General features: G+C 42.6%; 1 protein-coding gene across 1 annotated transcript; it reads right to left on the bottom strand.

Annotated features, from left to right (window-relative positions):
- Window positions 1–3,527: 3,527 nt before the first annotated feature.
- Window positions 3,528–5,718, bottom strand: LOC135612653 (uncharacterized). The gene has a single exon (XM_065109209.1). The coding sequence runs from the start codon at window positions 5,563–5,565 to the stop codon at window positions 3,862–3,864; it is 1,704 nt and encodes a 567-aa protein (XP_064965281.1). The 5' UTR covers window positions 5,566–5,718; the 3' UTR covers window positions 3,528–3,861.
- Between the last annotated feature and the right edge of the window lie 11,925 nt (window positions 5,719–17,643).

Below are 17,643 nucleotides of genomic sequence, written 5' to 3' on the forward strand. Positions count from 1 at the left end.
CCCTTTCATGTAGGAAAGGGTGAGATTTATATAGTCCCCAATAAATTTGAAAATGGAGCCTAAAAGTGTCCATTCTCGGATTTTCGAGGTCTTGGCGATACCACCGTCATTACTGGGTGGTACTACCACCTGTCATCGGACACTGAGCGGTACTACTGCCTGACAATGCTCGAAGACCGAGTTCAGATAGTACCACTGCCTAATAGGAGCGGTACTACTGCCCAGAATCTTTGGGAGACCAAGTCTCCTAGGCGGTGCCACCGTCGGCCAGGAATTCTGGGTCCGAATGGGCTATTCCATTCGGCCCAATTTGGGTCTGTTAAGGGCCCAGTTAGCCCCTAATTAAGTCAATAGGATTACTTCCCAATCCTAACTTAATCTATACTCTAACTACGACAATTACGACATGATTACTGCAATTCTGTGTTCCGGTGTGTCAATCGTTTCTTCCGGCGAGCTTCCGACGAATTTCCGACGAACATCTGACGAACCCTCGGCGATGCTCCGGCAGACTCTCAGCAAGCTCCTGAACTTCGCGACGATCTTCTTGGTGAGTTCCGATGAGCTTCTATGGCAAGCTCCTGGACTTCTCGGCTAGTTCCCACATAACTTTCGACGAATGTCCGGACTTCCGACGAACTCTTGGACTCCCAACGTGATCTTGATCTTAACTCCGGCGTAACACCTACTGCATGTCTTACTGCCATCGTAGTTAATCCTGCATACTTTTCTCAACATATAGATTAGATAAACAAATGACAATTGACTTCATCATCAAAATTCGAGATTCAACAAAAGTATTAATATAATTATCACGATAAATAATATTATTCACCGAGAATGATGTCAGCATCATAATCTTATATAAAAGTAATGATCTTATTACATTAAAGAGTATATATCATATTCTAGTTATAAAAAAAAATCTCTTTTTGTTGCAAATATAGTTAGATGCTAAAAATTATATTCTTTTTTGTCCTAATAAAGCTAAGTTTATCCACAATATAAAAAAATTAAATGTAGATAGGTAAATATTTATATATTTTATTAGAGTCTAACTCTTATGTTGATAAGATGAGTACAAATAATGGTGAATCATTCTATCATGCTAAACTTGGTTATATAAATTTTCTTAAATCAAATATTATGATATAGAAAAGCCTAGTTAATGATCTTCCCAATCTTACTATTTTCACTAGTAATGAAGTTTATGAAAGTTGTCAATTCTGTAAGGCACATAAGCTAACTTTTTGATATATCACTTTCAAGTTGCAAGTTTTCCTTAAAACTTATTTATAGCATTAAATGGCTCCTACTCACACTCTATCTTATTCAAGTTCTCATTATATACTTTTCTTTATTCATAATTTTATAAGGTTCACTTATGACTTTTTTGTGAAGAAAAAATTAGAAGCTTTTTCAAAATTTATGAGTTCAAGTTACTATTGAAAGTATTTTTGAAATAGAAATTAAAAGGTTATGCATCGGTAATGATGGGGAGTTCACTTGTGATAGATTCTTTTTCTTTTGCGAAGAGCATGATATCAAAAAGGAATTCACATATGTAAATACACCACAACAATAGTGAGGCATAATGAAAATTTTGATATCTCATAAAGATTTATAAGTGTTGACCTCATACAAAGAATTTATCTAAAGTTTTATGGGCAAAAGATATGACATGTGCAACTTATATTATTAATCGAACTTCTCTTAGTTCACTTAATCTGAAGTCTCCATATGAGCTCAAATTTGGTGAGAAATCAAATATTAAATATTTTAGAGTATTTAGTTTTCCATGTTATATTCACATGCCAAACTTAAAAGAGAAGTAAGCTTGATGCTAATACCAAAAAATATATTTTTATTGGCTTAAGATGAAAGAAAGAAAGAAGGATTGAAAATTTATAGATCTATAAACACATAGGTATATAGTACCTTGAGATAGTATGTTTGATGAAGTTTCTTTTTATTATTATCTGCAAGATATTATCAAACTTATAATGAGATAATCAAAGTGTCTTAAAATCGATTATAAATCTAATTTATCATGCAAGAACAAAGAATATTAAAACTCAATATCATTTCATCCGGAAAAATGTACTTCAAGGAATCATTGAGGTTATTGAGATCAAGAGAAAAGATACTGAGTAAAGATAATGTGATAAATATTTTTACCAAATTCTCTTTCCAAAAATCATTTGAAAATCTTATAATTTATCTCCAAAAGCATATTTTAGGGAGAGTGTTATGATTTAAGGTATATCTTTTGCAAGATTTTAGATTTATTATTTTTTATCATATCTTTTAAATAAGTTGATTAAATAGAGTTTAAGAGATAAGGAAAAGTGTATATCTATTCAAGTCTAAGTATTTAGGCCTGTAGGGCTCGAGTAGTTTAAGATCCTATAAGTATTGTTTTTGAAAGTTTAATATAGTTTTTCTTTTTTTTCTTTTACTTCTATCTTGTTTTTTTCTTCTATTTGGTTTGATTCTGGATTAGTAGTACCTTATTATTATTATTATTTAAGAAAGTATTATGTTTACATGTGATCTTTCTATTTCTTCATAGTAATCTACACCTCAAAATAAAAAATTCTACGATAAGGATGATAATAGGATTTAAACATAGATTTTATTATTAATAATAAATATTTTACTAGATAAGATACCTTACATCTTCCATATTAACAACTTAAGAGTATACCCATACCCTATACTATCAATAACATAGAGAAAAATGCATTTTAAATCCGTAGAATTAAAAAAAAAAAAAAAAGAAACAGCTAAACGTGACGATCATTATTAAACCTATCATGAATAGCACCCAGCAGGAATCAGTTGGTGAGGACTATCCTAATCTGGTAGTGTGACTAACAGACATATTAGAAATGATTAACAAAAATTCTGAAACTAATTTAATCATGAAGTATGTACAGGTTTATCATGAGAGATTCATGGCATGTTTATAGGGAAAAGCATTGTTGTTGGAGCGCAGTTGATGGAGCCATATTATGGGGACAAACCGGAGGAGGTCCGGTGGAATCGGGTTACGGTCTTAACCATCAATCTATGTCATCGTTCTTCCTCTTTTCTCTCTCCTCCTCGCCCTCTCCCTTCTCCTCCTCAATTCCTTCCAATTTGACCGGTCACGAACTAACTATCTTTAAATTTTCCTAGAAGGAGGAGGACCATTGACTTTTGAGTGTAATGTTTGTAAACTAATCTAACTAGTAGAATTAGTTTTTTTTTACATTTGTTTTGGTTTATAATTAAACTTAGAAGTAGTATATCTAATCAAGCCAAACATTTTTAATCCAAACGAATTCCACATTTGCTCGATAATTGATTAATATTATCGAGCAATGCCCAAACCCTGAACGAACCCTTTTCCTGCACAATGTCTTAATATTGGCCACAGTTCGATAATGCTTCAATGATAAGGCAGTTTCCTCATTGCCCACCTACGAATCAACCAAAGCCTCCCTACGGTAGCGATTACAACCATCCGGCCAATAACGAAATGCTTCCATGCAACAGATGCCATTTCATTGCTTCATTGAATCTGTGAACACCTCTTGGCAATTAAAATTAAGACGATGATTGGTGCGGCTGTAAACGCACCAAGTAATGAAATTAAAACTAAGGTAACTCGTGTAAGTATTGATATCTAGAGTGAGTAGACCACTGGATTCTGCTTCTGCGAGTGCGGTGTCTCGACCCGGGTGTGATCTCCCGATCCCCACACTCATCTCCGGCGATTTCTTGCTGATCCTTCTGTTTGTTACACGCATTCCGACCAAATGGCTAGCAGCTAACGACCACCATCCAGGCTGCGTCCGTGGAGGGAGGCAGCAGCAGCTACCCCACGTTGCATATTGCGGTGAGGAGGACATGGACCAGCATCAAGTCCACAAAATATTGGTGCCCCACCTCCCCGTCCCGCCACTGCATCTTCGCCGGCTTGCGGCCGTAATGCACGCCGTCGTTGCATCGATTGTCGTAGTGCCAGGGGAAAGTCATGTCGAACTCGTCGATCACCCCTCCCGTGATCAGCCCTTTATCCTTGAGCTTCTCCAGGAAGATGCCATTGAAGGCCTCCATCTTGCTGGGGTTGTAGCCCAAGTCCCTGGCGTAGCCTCCCGTTGCAATGGTCGTCCGGTAGAATATCCTGGGCAGGGCCGACGGCGTCGCGTCAGTGGCATTACCCCTCACTCGCCGCCGCATTACTATTTCCTCCCAGAACCTAGCCGCGTACTCCGCTCCGTCTGCGAAGGCACGGATGCTCCTCCAGTGGTAGCCGTCGTGCAACCCGGAGTTGAAGACCATCACGTCCGGAGCCGTTGGCCCCTTGAAGAACTCCCACAGCAGTTCCCTGAATCCCTGGTTCCGAAGGGAGTGCAAGCCCAGGTAATTTGACGTCTCGTTCCAATGCCCATTGAAGATGCTGGTGATCCGCACAGATTCCGAGTGGTTCACCGGGTTCGTGAACTTCCTGTCGAAGCGACGAGGGACGGAGTCGACGTCCGGCCGTCCCAGCACGAAATTGAGCATGTTGCGGATGGTGTCGACGTGATTGGAGTCGCCCCAGAAGAAGAGCCACCGGTTGCGCAGGCATTTCCAGGCCACGTCCTGGGTGAAGATCCTGAAGGCGCAATGGGCGGAGTAGACCCAGCCGTTGCTTTCGAGCGCGGCCAGTGGGCCGTCGCACCACGGCTTCGGGCACGCCGTGCGCGGGTCGAGGCAGCGGTACCGCCCCTCATCGTCGACGCCGCAGCTGTCGTTCCTGGCGTGCCGCGTCCAACGGCCGGACCAACCCTCCTTCGATAGGTCGGCAACGCCATGGCAGAGACGCAGCGGCGGCAGCGTCCCGTTGCTGCGGTGGAATCTGATGGGAAACCTCCTCAGCTCTCGGCGGAACTTGAACCGCTCCGGAGAGAGTTTGAGCCCCTCAAAGCTGCGGAAAAGGAGGACGACGGTGAGATTGTACTCGCCGGCGAAGTCGGGATGGACCTGGAGTCTGAGGGAGTAGGAACCGTTGCCGTGGTCGACCACAGGCGGGCGTGATTTCCAAGTGGGACCGGACAGGTCGGTCTCGAAGTAGTCCCCGCCAAGGCAGCGCGGCCGGCCGCCATCATCCAGCGCCGAGAGCACAAACTCGTGGATCTGCCCGCAGGAGAGCTCCGCGGTGCGACCGCCGTCGAGGTCGGGAACAGCGATGTCGGCGGTGCGTGAATCTCCGCAGGGCTCCCCGCCGGGGGCCAACCACCAGGACATGAGGGTCGAGGTGAAGTTGGGGGTCGCAGGGACCGAGATCCAGCTGCGGAGACGCGGAACAGCGCGGGTATTCGGGGCGGAGCGGGCTGGCGCGGTTGTCGGAGGAGGCGACAGCACGTTCAAAGATGAAAGGGTGACGGCGATCAAGGAGGAGGTGGTGGCGGTGACGGACAGGGCATCCATCGTCCAGAGCAGGAGGGCGATGGCGAGGGTGAAAGAGACGAGCTTGAACAGCGACCACCGGCGAACGGTGGCACCACTAACACCACCTTTATCCCCAGACAACATTCTCGGGAAGGGAGAATAAAAAAGCAGTGGTGGGTATGGGGAGGTATTGGGGTCACAGCCATACACCGGTGGGTGATATGAGAGCAATGCGGTGTCTTTTCTTACATATTTTGCGCTGTGGCTTCGTCTTGAAATGAGGATCTGATGATGGCTGAGAGAAGTCACGGGAGGTATTTGGGGAAGCAGAGATAAAACCACGATTTGTTGCTCCTTTTTCATTTTTTTTCCTTCTTTTATTTACCTTTCCCAAGTGGTTGGCTCCGCCTGTCGTTAAACTAGCGACGAGAAGTAGACCCCTGTCGGTGTCATGGGATGTTGGAAACGGCGATGGATACTCTCTCCTCAACTGCCCACTAAAGAGTCCTTGTCGGCTCCACCTTAGGCTCCGTGACTGCCCAATCACAAGATCGGTATTCGAAATTATCGAGGAAAGGAAATTTTCTTTTTTTACGATAGATTCTTAACGTGATCGGTGATCTTATCGTTGATTAAGCTCGGTAAAGGCATGATTTGGTGATAAGTTGGCAGCCAAGGAAGGAGGATGTGATTAGGCATGAGATTGATAGTGGCGGCATTAAACATAATATTTTCTTGGTAGCCTGTCAACCACTGCCTTGAACGACTTCTGACAGGAGGTACCACGATTACGTGCTGTGCTGGGTTTGTTCAAAGATGATTGGAACTAGCTGGGGGTAATAATGTCTCGGACGATTGTGCCATTCCTACAGTTGGATCCAACGCAAATCCAATCTTGATAATAGTATATTTTGATTTAATTAAGTATGATAGAGATAATTTTAAATTTAAATAATTGATTTGATTATGATTTGAGTAATTAATTATGAGAAATTTTTTTTTCAAGTATATTTCTCAATTCAAGACTTTGGATCGATTAAGTGATTTTAGAGAAAATTTGACAGTTATAAAAACACCTTTTAGACGATGATAATAATTCTAAATCAGGTAGCCGTAAGAAATCACTGAAACCAACTTTTGTTTCTAAATTGTTATAATAGAAACACAATAAAAATTGATGCGGAAACAAAATAGCATACCTCTAGCCATTGTCGCTAAGAATTTCTGTAGACGTTTCTTCTTGAACTTTGGTACTTCTCGGCTCAGAACTCTCGCTTTAGATGGTGTAGGAAAGTCTTTCGCTTCAAAGAGATGATTGAGCACAGGGAGCAAAATCCTCATATATATAGATGTTCTCCCATCAAGAACATTTATTATTACCAATTCATAACGTTCAAGAATTAATTCAAATTTGTAACGTTTGGACCATAATGAAAAACTTTAATGATATTAAATATTTAATTTAATAATATCGGTTTCATGCATAAAGAATAAAAAACTGAAATCATTTAAATCATAATAAATGAATTTCGAAATTCATGATAATGAATTAAGAATCATAATGAGAACAATTATATTATTATTAAATTAAATATTTAATAATAACGGTTATATTCTTTCACTTGGTCCATACGTTTATCTTAATAATTTGAATTAATTTCTTTGAACAACTTTCTTAAGAAATAAATACACGAATCATAGCGATAAGTTATCTAAGAGCGAGTATTATCATCCATGTATCACGATATATTTAGTTTCTTAATCTTAATATGGCAATATTACTTAATGAATAAACCTTATGTTTATTCTTGGTCCAGAACAATATATTTTCTCAAAATAATATACACATGAATGAGAAAATTGCATAATATATAAGAGTTTCAATATCATTACAAAGTGGAACCAAGTCTCATTTTCTCTATATGATCATTGAATTTCAGAGGTGGCATGTCTTTAGTTAAAGGATCAGCAATCATCAATTCAGTGCTAATATGCTCAATGACCACTTTCTTTTCCTTTATACGTTCTCTTATGGCTAAATACTTAATGTCGATATGTTTACTTCGACTTCCACTTTTATTGTTTTTAGCCATAAAGACAACAGCTGAATTGTCACAGAAAATTATTAATGGCTTAGAAATAGAATCCATGATTCTAAACCTAGAAATGAAACTCTTAATCCATACACCATGTGAAATAGCCTCAAACCAGGAGACAAACTCAGCTTCCATGGTAGAAGTAGCAATTAAGGTCTGCTTAGCGCTTCTCCAAGAAATAGCTCCACCGGCCATCATAAAAATATATCCTGATGTTGATTTACGAGAATCAACACAACCGGCGAAGTCTGAATCTGAGTAACCAATCACATCCAGATTGTTTGTATGTCTATATATAAGCATGTAATCTTTGGTTCCTTGTAGATACCTCATCACTTTCTTTGTAGCTCTCCAGTGGTCCATACTTGGATTACTCTGATATTGACCTAGCATCCCCATAATAAATGCAATATCAGGTCTAGTACAGACCTGAGCATACATAAGGCTTCCTACGACAGAAGCATATGGGATGTTTTTCATTGATTCCCTTTCAAAGTTGTTCTTTGGGCATTGGTTCAAATTGAACCTATCACCTTTTACAATGGGAGCAACACTTGGTGAACAATCCTTCATCCGAAATTTTTCTAAAAGTTTATCAATATAGGTTTCTTGTGATAGACCTAAAATGCCTCGAGGTCTATCTCTATGATCTTAATGCCAATGACATAAGATGCTTCACCCATATCCTTCATGTCGAAATTTTTAGAAAGGAATTGTTTCACCTCATGCAGCAAACCCTTATCGTTGGTTGCAAGCAAAATATCATCTACGTATAAAATAAGGAAACATATTTTACTCCCACTAACTTTCTGGTATATGCATTGATCCATGGGATTTTCAACAAATCCGAATGAATAAATCACTTTATGAAATTTAAATTACCAGTGGCGGGAGGCTTGTTTTAAGCCGTATATAGACTTCCTAAGTTTGCAAACCAAGTGTTCACACTAGAGGAGAAACCTTCAGGTTGTTTCACATAAACCTCTTCCTTTAGATCTCCATTTAAAAATACCGTTTTCACATCCATTTGTTGCAATTCAAGGTCAAAATGAGCAACTAATGCCAAAATTATACGTAGAGAATCTTTCTTAGATACAGGAGAAAACGTCTCCGTATAATCGATTCCCTCTTTTTGAGTAAATCCCTTTGCAACAAGTCTTGCCTTGTATCTCTCAATGTTACCTAACGAATCTTTCTTAGTTTTAAAGACCCATTTGCAACCAATAGCCTTTGCTTCATTAGGCAACTCTACAAGATCCCAAACTCCATTGCTTATCATGGAATTCATCTCTTCTTTCATGGCATCATGCCACAACTTTGACTCTTTGCAACTCATGGCTTGTGAAAATGTTTCAGGATCATTTTTGGCTCCAATATTATAATTAGATTCTTGTAGATATACAACATAATCACTAGGAATTGCTGATCTTTTATTTCTAGTAGATCTTCTTAATGTTGTACCAATGGTTCCTTGAGGAACTTGTGGTTCAACTAGTTGTTCAGAAGCTTGTTGTAATTCCTGAACTGCTTGATCTATTAGAATACTATCAACAACTTGTGGAATTTCAATGATTGGTTGTTCAGCACTAGTTTGTACTTGAGGAGTGTTATGAACTATAACCAATCTATCATTTGATGTGGAAGGTTGAGATTCTATATGATCATGTGCGGAAACTATGTTCTTGAAATGATCGCTCCCACTAATCACATCATCCTCAAGAAATTTAGCGTTTCTTAATTCCACAATCTAGTTGCGTGAGATGGACAATAGACTCTGTAACATTTGGACTTTTCGACATATCCAATGAAATACCCACTAACAGTCCTCGGGTCCAATTTCTTCTCTTGTGGATTATATATCCTGACTTCAGACGGACATCCCCAAATACGCATATGTCGCAAACTCGGTTAACAACCTTTCCATAGTTCAAATGGTGTCTTTTGGACAGCCTGCTAGTCATAGGTGCCCAGCAAGCCAATCACGTGAGTGATGGCACGTGTGACTTGATACAGAATCTTTTTGCTTATTATATTTTGGCATATATCACTTTATAACTATTGCATAAATGCATATATATTGTGATGTCCTTGGATTTGTGCAATGGGAATCGGATCGTGATGAGATCACGATAATGAGATCGATTCACCTTTAAACACATATCCTAAATAATCCCGGTCATAGGTTACTCGAGAGGGACATCGTGATAACCGGATAGACTGGTGTGCTGTATACCCGTCCATATGATGGATGCAGCTGGTCTCATAGCTGCTCGTGTAGGGACACTAGGGATACAGTACAGGTGCTCATTGGAGAATGAGTTCACTGATTGATCCGCTTACGGAATGCTGGATGGTTGATGATGCCTTATTGTCAGACAGCGATTCCATAGTCCTAGTGGTGTATCTGGTCCTTAGACTTGAGACACCAAGGATGTCCTGTATGAGTGCTCCACTCTTTGATACCAGACTTATAGGTTTGACTGTTCTCAGATCTAGTACAGCTGGTCATTGGGAGTGGTAGTCGACCTTACGAGGGCTATTGAGTGTCGACAGAGGATCATCCACTCTCGGCGTCATGAGAGGAATATCCTATGTGTTCTTGCTCAGACAAATCCCTGGCCAGGGTCATTCGGGTTGAGAGAGAAAGAGTTCTCCGGGAGAATCCGATTAGAGCGAGACTCGAGTAGAAACCGTATGGGTCTGACAGCACCATGCTCGATATACGGTCTCTAGGATATTAGATGGATGAGGGACTATAGGTACATGGTAACTGAGGACAGACAGGTCCAATGGATTGGATTCCCCTGTATCGTCTGGGGACTACGGCGTAGTGGCCTAGTACTTCCGTAGTCGATGAGTCGAGTGAATTATTACAGAGATAATAATTCACTAAGTTAGAAGGAGTTCTGACAGGTATGACTCACGGCCAGCTCGATATTGGGCCTAGAGGGTCACACACATATGGTAGGCATTGCGATGAGTAGAGGTTCGGATATGAGATATCCGACGGAGCCCTTGTCTTATTGGATGCAGATCCAATACCCACTAGGGAAAGGACCCATTAGGGTTTTGACACGGGATCTCTATAAATAGGAGGGATTCACAGCCTCATAGGCTAGAGTCTTTGCTTGCCCTTCCTATTCTCCTCTCCCTCTCCACCTCAGAGTAGGCCTGGAGTTTTGAGGAGCGTCGTCGCAACCCTGCTGTGTGGATCACCGCTAGAGAGGAGGACGCTTGACCTCCTTCACCCTCTCCTAAGGATCTGCAAGGAAACAGGGATATACGATCTCCCTAGGTAACACAATCTCTATACGCAGTTTTGTGTTTTGCGGATTTTGCGCACCAATCTTCGCACGACGACGAACATCTTTTTGGGAATCTGGGATTTTGTTTTTCTTGTTCTTCCGCTGCGCATATGATGTCGCCCCCTATGATTTCCCAACAGTGGTATCAGAGCCAGGTTGTTCGTGCGAATGATTGTTTTTGAACTGCGTGTATTGTGTTTAGGAAGAATATTGACGTCAAAATCGTTGACGCAAAAGCGAGGAAGGGCAGCAACAGTTGCTGCCCTCGATCTGTATGCCTGCAGCCACCTGCAGCCGCAGCCGCAGTCGCAGCCAGGCAGCACAGCGCCGGCGCATGCGCAAGCGCTGTGCCTGCAGCAGCCGGCCGGCGGCCTGCTTGCAGCAGGCTTGCGGCCGGCGGGGCTGGCAGCGAGGGCTGAGGCACCGCAGGGCAGCGGCGCCTGTGGCCGCTGCTCCCACGGGCAAAAACCCCGTAAGGGGCGGCCGCCAGCGAGGCAGCACCGCCTGCGGGCGCTGCCTCGCCGGCAGAACTGCTCGCGGAGGCGGCGACGCCCGCAGGCGAGGGCAGCGCCCCGCCCCTCGCCGCACAGGCCGCCGCCGGCAGGGTGGCGGCGGCGGCAGCAGCAAAAAGGGGAAAGGGCATTAGGGTTTTCTGGGAAAAAGACAGTTTTGCCCCTCGGAATTTGAGAAATTCTAGTTTCTGTCTTTTGTCCAAATTACGAAAATACCCTTAGGAATTGAGAAATTCCCTACATGTCCCTGATTTCAGAAAAATATTAATTAATTAAAAGGTTTAGTTGATTATTATTTTTATTATCTAGTAGTCCTACATGATGATGATTATTTATACATGTGATGTATGATGTGTGGACGGATGATCATGGACCGTGTGATGTGTGTACTTGTGATTATTATTATTGAGGTCTGCGAACCTCCATTATATTTCTCGTTTATTGTCGGGCCTGCGTGCCTATGATTAAGTTGTAATCACATGAGGAGGCGCAGCGGGAGCGTGGATGCGACAGCAGGACCCACGAGACGGACGATCGTGATGCATGGAGATGCATCAAGATGTCGACGAAACCGACGAGGACGAGATGGACGATCACAGGGCATGGAGATGCACCGTTGCACACATAGATCTTGATGTGAGTGATTAGGCCTACTGGCTCGGGCCTAATCATATTAGGTTGTGGTCCATGATCATCTGATGTGATTGCTTATACACATACTAGATAAGTATATATATTTGCATGCGATGTAGATATATATTAAATATGTATATGTGTGACATGTCATATTAGGAGACCAAATTATAGAAACATCTCTCGATAATATTAAGTCGGTAAACGTGAGGCAATTAGATTGACCCACGTGGCCTTCCATCGTTATGAGTAGGAACCGAATCCCGGTGTAGGTTGAGTTGGTCGAGTCCCTCGAGACTCACCTATATCGCGATTCGCTATCTTGCTTACGACATAGAGATGTCACCGGTGACCTGAGGACATGGTATGCTTGGTCGAGTCCCTCGAGGGTATATCATCAAATCAGACTCATCTTGTAACGAAGGTGTTGACTTAACCGAGCATCATGGTTGGTCGAGTCCCTCGAGGCCATGGTGATTCGGAGGCCGAACAGGACGGGAATCACAAGAAGTTGTGATCGGTAAGAGTTGCCTACCTTTTAGGCTTAGTGTGATTGGTCGAGTCCCTCGAGGTTACACTAAGACGCTGATTGGATCCTGATCCCCACTAGAAGTCTGCCGGAGATTTCCGTTTCACGTGCTGAGGGTGTCGCGTGACTCGTTAGTAAAATAGTGGGAGCATATTAAGATAGAAGTCCATATCTTGATAGTTTACTTCTTGCAAAATCTGCATGTTATTCATTTTTGCTACATCTTTATTTTCAGAAAATGTCGCTTTCAAATCCCTTACGTGGCATACTTGATGTCAACCGCCTCACTGGTCCAAATTATACGGATTGGCTCCGTAACTTGAGAATTGTTCTCACAGCGGAGAAAATCGTGTACGTCCTTGATACAGTGATGCCTACGCCCGAAGAAGGGGCAAGCGAGGATGAGATCGCTCGCTACGTGAAGTACATTGATGACTCCACTCTTGCTCAGTGCTATATGTTGGGCTCTATGACTCCAGAGTTACAGAGACAACATGAAAAGATGGATGCCAGATCCATTCTCCTACATGTCCGTAAATTGTTTGAGGAACAGGGAAGGACTCAACGATATGAGATATCCAAGAGCCTTTTCCGCGCTAGGATGACTGAGGGGACACCGGTTCAGAACCATGTCCTAAAGATGATTGAGTGGATAGAGAAACTCACAGGTCTAGGAATGGTCCTAGAGGATAACTTGTGTGTGGACATTGTGCTTCAGTCCCTACCAGATTCCTTTTCACAGTTCATAATGAATTTTAATATGAACAAGCTTGAGGTGACTCTCCCAGAGCTCCTCAATATGTTGAGGGAGGCAGAGAGTACTATTAAGAAAGAGAAGCCAGTTCTCTATACTGGTGAGACCAGAAAGAAAAGGAAAGCAGAAAGGTCCCTTAAGAAGGGAAAGGGCAAGGGCAAACAAGGTAAAGCAAAGGTTGCTAAGAAAGACCCAACAAAGGACAAAGGTCAGTGCTTCCACTGTGGTAAAGATGGGCACTGGAAGAGAAACTGCAAAGAGTACCTTGCAGAAAGGGCGAAACAAAAGCTTGATGAAGCTTCAGGTACATTCATGATCAGTCTCCATTTGTCAGACTCTTATGATAACACATGGGTATTAGATACCGGTAGTGCTTATCATATGTGCAATTCATTGCAGGTTCTGGCAAGGCCTAGGAGACTAGAGAGAGGTGAGATGGACCTAAAGATGGGTAATGGAGCAAAAGTTGCTGTATTAGCTGTTGGCGAGGTCGCCCTACATCTGCCTAGTGGAGCTTTTATTGCATTAGATGCATGTTATTTTGTTCCTTCTATTATCAAAAACATTATTTCCATTTCATGTTTAACAGTTAGTGGATATAAATTTGTTTTTGAGAACAATGGTTGTTCGATATTATTAGATGATAAGATCATCACGAAAGGAACATTGCATAATGGTTTATTTATGTTAGACATCACTCCACATATCATGAATGTAAATGTGTCTAAGAGGAAACGAGATGAGGTGAACAATGCATACCTGTGGCATTGTAGGCTAGGTCACATCCATGGAAGAAGGATTCAAAAGTTGCTAAATGATGGATATCTAGATCCATTCGACTATGTGTCATATGCAACTTGTGAGCCTTGCATTCGTGGAAAACTGACCAACTCTCCATTTAGTGGAACTGGAGAGAGAGCCACTGAGTTGTTGGAACTCATACATAGTGATGTATGTGGACCCATGTCAACTCATGCCATTGGAGGTTACTCCTACTTCATTACATTTACTGATGATTTCTCAAGGTATGGATATGTGTACTTAATGAAGTACAAGTCCGAGGCCTTTGAGAAATTCAGAGAGTATAAGAATGAGGTGGAGAACCAGACTAGAAAGAGTATCAAAACTCTTCGATCAGATCGAGGAGGTGAGTACTTAAGTACAGAGTTTACTCACTTCCTCAAGGACCATGGGATATTATCCCAATGAACACCTCCTTATACACCTCAGCTCAATGGTGTCTCTGAAAGGAGAAATCGTACATTATTAGATATGGTACGATCCATGATGAGTTTCGCTGACCTACCCATCTCATTCTGGGGATATGCCCTAGAAACCGCAGCTTACCTTCAGAACAGAGTTCCAACTAAGTCGGTAGTGTCTACGCCATATGAGATATGGAAAGGGAAGAAGCCTGATCTTAAAGTTGTTAAGATTTGGGGCTGTTCTGCCCATGTTAAAAGACACAACCCCGATAAGTTAGAATCAAGGACAGAGCGATGCAAATTTGTGGGATACCCCAAGGAAACTTGTGGGTATTATTTCTATCATCTCGAGGACCAAAAGGTCTTTGTAGCTAAGAGAGCAGTGTTCCTTGAGAAGGAACACATTCTTGGCGGAGACAGTGGGAGAATGATAGAGTTGAGCGAAGTTAGGGAACCAAGCTCAAGCACCACTCTACAGCCCGAGTCTGTTCAGGTACCTAATACACAAGTATCAACTTTACGCAGGTCTGATAGAGTATCCCATCCTCCTGAGAGATATGTGGGACATATTAGAGCAGAGGATGTAGAGGATATTGATCCTCAGACCTACGAGGAGGCTATTATGAGTATAGACTCCGGGAAGTGGAAAGAAGCCATGAATTCTGAGATGGATTCTATGTACTCCAATAAGGTTTGGAACCTAGTTGATGCACCCGAAGGTATTGTACCCATCGGTTGCAAGTGGATCTTTAAGAAAAAGATCGGAGTAGATGGAAAGGTAGAGACCTATAAAGCAAGGCTAGTGGCTAAGGGGTATCGTCAAAGGCAAGGTGTTGACTACGACGAAACTTTCTCACCCGTAGCAATGCTAAAATCCATCAGAATTCTATTGGCTATTGCAGCACACTATGATTATGAGATCTGGCAGATGGATGTGAAAACCGCATTCCTCAACGGGAACCTGGAGGAGGAGGTGTATATGATGCAACCTCAGGGATTCATGTCCAAGAACTGCCCAGATAAGGTGTGTAGGTTGCTTAGATCCATTTATGGACTAAAGCAAGCTTCCCGAAGTTGGAACATAAGATTTGATGAGGCAATCAGATCTTATGACTTCGTTAAGAACGAAGATGAGCCTTGTGTATACAGAAAGGTAAGTGGGAGCGCTATTAGCTTTTTGGTGTTATATGTGGATGACATCCTCATCATTGGGAATGACATAGGAATGCTATCCACAGTAAAGACTTGGTTATCTAGACACTTCTCCATAAAGGACTTAGGGGAAGCATCCTATATCCTGGGGATTAGAATCTATAGAGATAGATCCAAGAGGATGCTTGGCTTGTCCCAGTCCAGGTACATAGAAACCATTGTCAAAAGATTTGGCATGGAAAATTCCAAAGGGCAAACATGAATATGATACCTTATGCCTCAGCAATAGGGTCTATCATGTATGTCATGCTATGTACTAGGCCTGATATAGCGCATGCTCTGAGTGTCACGAGCAAGTATCAGGCGGATCCAGGCTTGGAGCACTGGAAAGCAGTAAAGTGTATCCTTAAGTACTTGAGAAGGACTAAGGATCTTTTACTAGTATATGGAGGTAATAGCCTTAAGGTTGAAGGCTACACTGACTCAAGTTTTCAGTCTGATGTCGATGATAGCAAGTCGAATTCAGGGTATGTGTACACCTTGAATGGAGGAGCAGTGTGCCGGAAGAGTTCCAAGCAAGATACTACTGCTGACTCGACCATAGAGGCGGAGTACATTGCTGCATCAGATGCAGCAAAGGAGGGAGTCTGGTTGAAGAAGTTCATCACAGATTTGGGAGTCGTGCCGGATAGTGAGGAGCCGATCTCCCTATATTGCGACAACAACGGGGCAATTGCTCAAGCGAAGGAACCTAGGTCTCATCAGAAATCTAAGCATGTTCTGAGGAGGTTCCACCTTATCAGAGAGATCGTGACCCGAGGAGATGTAGCAGTGGAAAGAGTTCCATCCGAAGATAACATTGCAGATCCACTGACAAAGCCGTTGTCTCAGATTGTCTTTGAGCGTCACAGGGGTCTGATGGGGATCAGACACATAGGTGATTGGTTTTTGGTCAAGTGGGAGATTGCTAGTCATAGGTGCCCAGCAAGCCAATCACGTGAGTGATGGCACGTGTGACTTGATACAGAATCTTTTTGCTTATTATATTTTGGCATATATCACTTTATAACTATTGCATAAATGCATATATATTGTGATGTCCTTGGATTTGTGCAATGGGAATCGGATCGTGATGAGATCACGATAATGAGATCGATTCACCTTTAAACACATATCCTAAATAATCCCGGTCATAGGTTACTCGAGAGGGACATCGTGATAACCGGATAGACTGGTGTGCTGTATACCCGTCCATATGATGGATGCAGCTGGTCTCATAGCTGCTCGTGTAGGGACACTAGGGATACAGTACAGGTGCTCATTGGAGAATGAGTTCACTGATTGATCCGCTTACGGAATGCTGGATGGTTGATGATGCCTTATTGTCAGACAGCGATTCCATAGTCCTAGTGGTGTATCTGGTCCTTAGACTTGAGACACCAAGGATGTCCTGTATGAGTGCTCCACTCTTTGATACCAGACTTATAGGTTTGACTGTTCTCAGATCTAGTACAGCTGGTCATTGGGAGTGGTAGTCGACCTTACGAGGGCTATTGAGTGTCGACAGAGGATCATCCACTCTCGGCGTCATGAGAGGAATATCCTATGTGTTCTTGCTCAGACAAATCCCTGGCCAGGGTCATTCGGGTTGAGAGAGAAAGAGTTCTCCGGGAGAATCCGATTAGAGCGAGACTCGAGTAGAAACCGTATGGGTCTGACAGCACCATGCTCGATATACGGTCTCTGGGATATTAGATGGATGAGGGACTATAGGTACATGGTAACTGAGGACAGACAGGTCCAATGGATTGGATTCCCCTGTATCGTCTGGGGACTACGGCGTAGTGGCCTAGTACTTCCGTAGTCGATGAGTCGAGTGAATTATTACAGAGATAATAATTCACTAAGTTAGAAGGAGTTCTGACAGGTATGACTCACGGCCAGCTCGATATTGGGCCTAGAGGGTCACACACATATGGTAGGCATTGCGATGAGTAGAGGTTCGGATATGAGATATCCGACGGAGCCCTTGTCTT

This window comes from Musa acuminata, chromosome BXJ2-5 (assembly GCF_036884655.1).
Source record: "Musa acuminata AAA Group cultivar baxijiao chromosome BXJ2-5, Cavendish_Baxijiao_AAA, whole genome shotgun sequence".
In the NCBI taxonomy this organism is placed as follows: domain Eukaryota; kingdom Viridiplantae; phylum Streptophyta; class Magnoliopsida; order Zingiberales; family Musaceae; genus Musa; species Musa acuminata.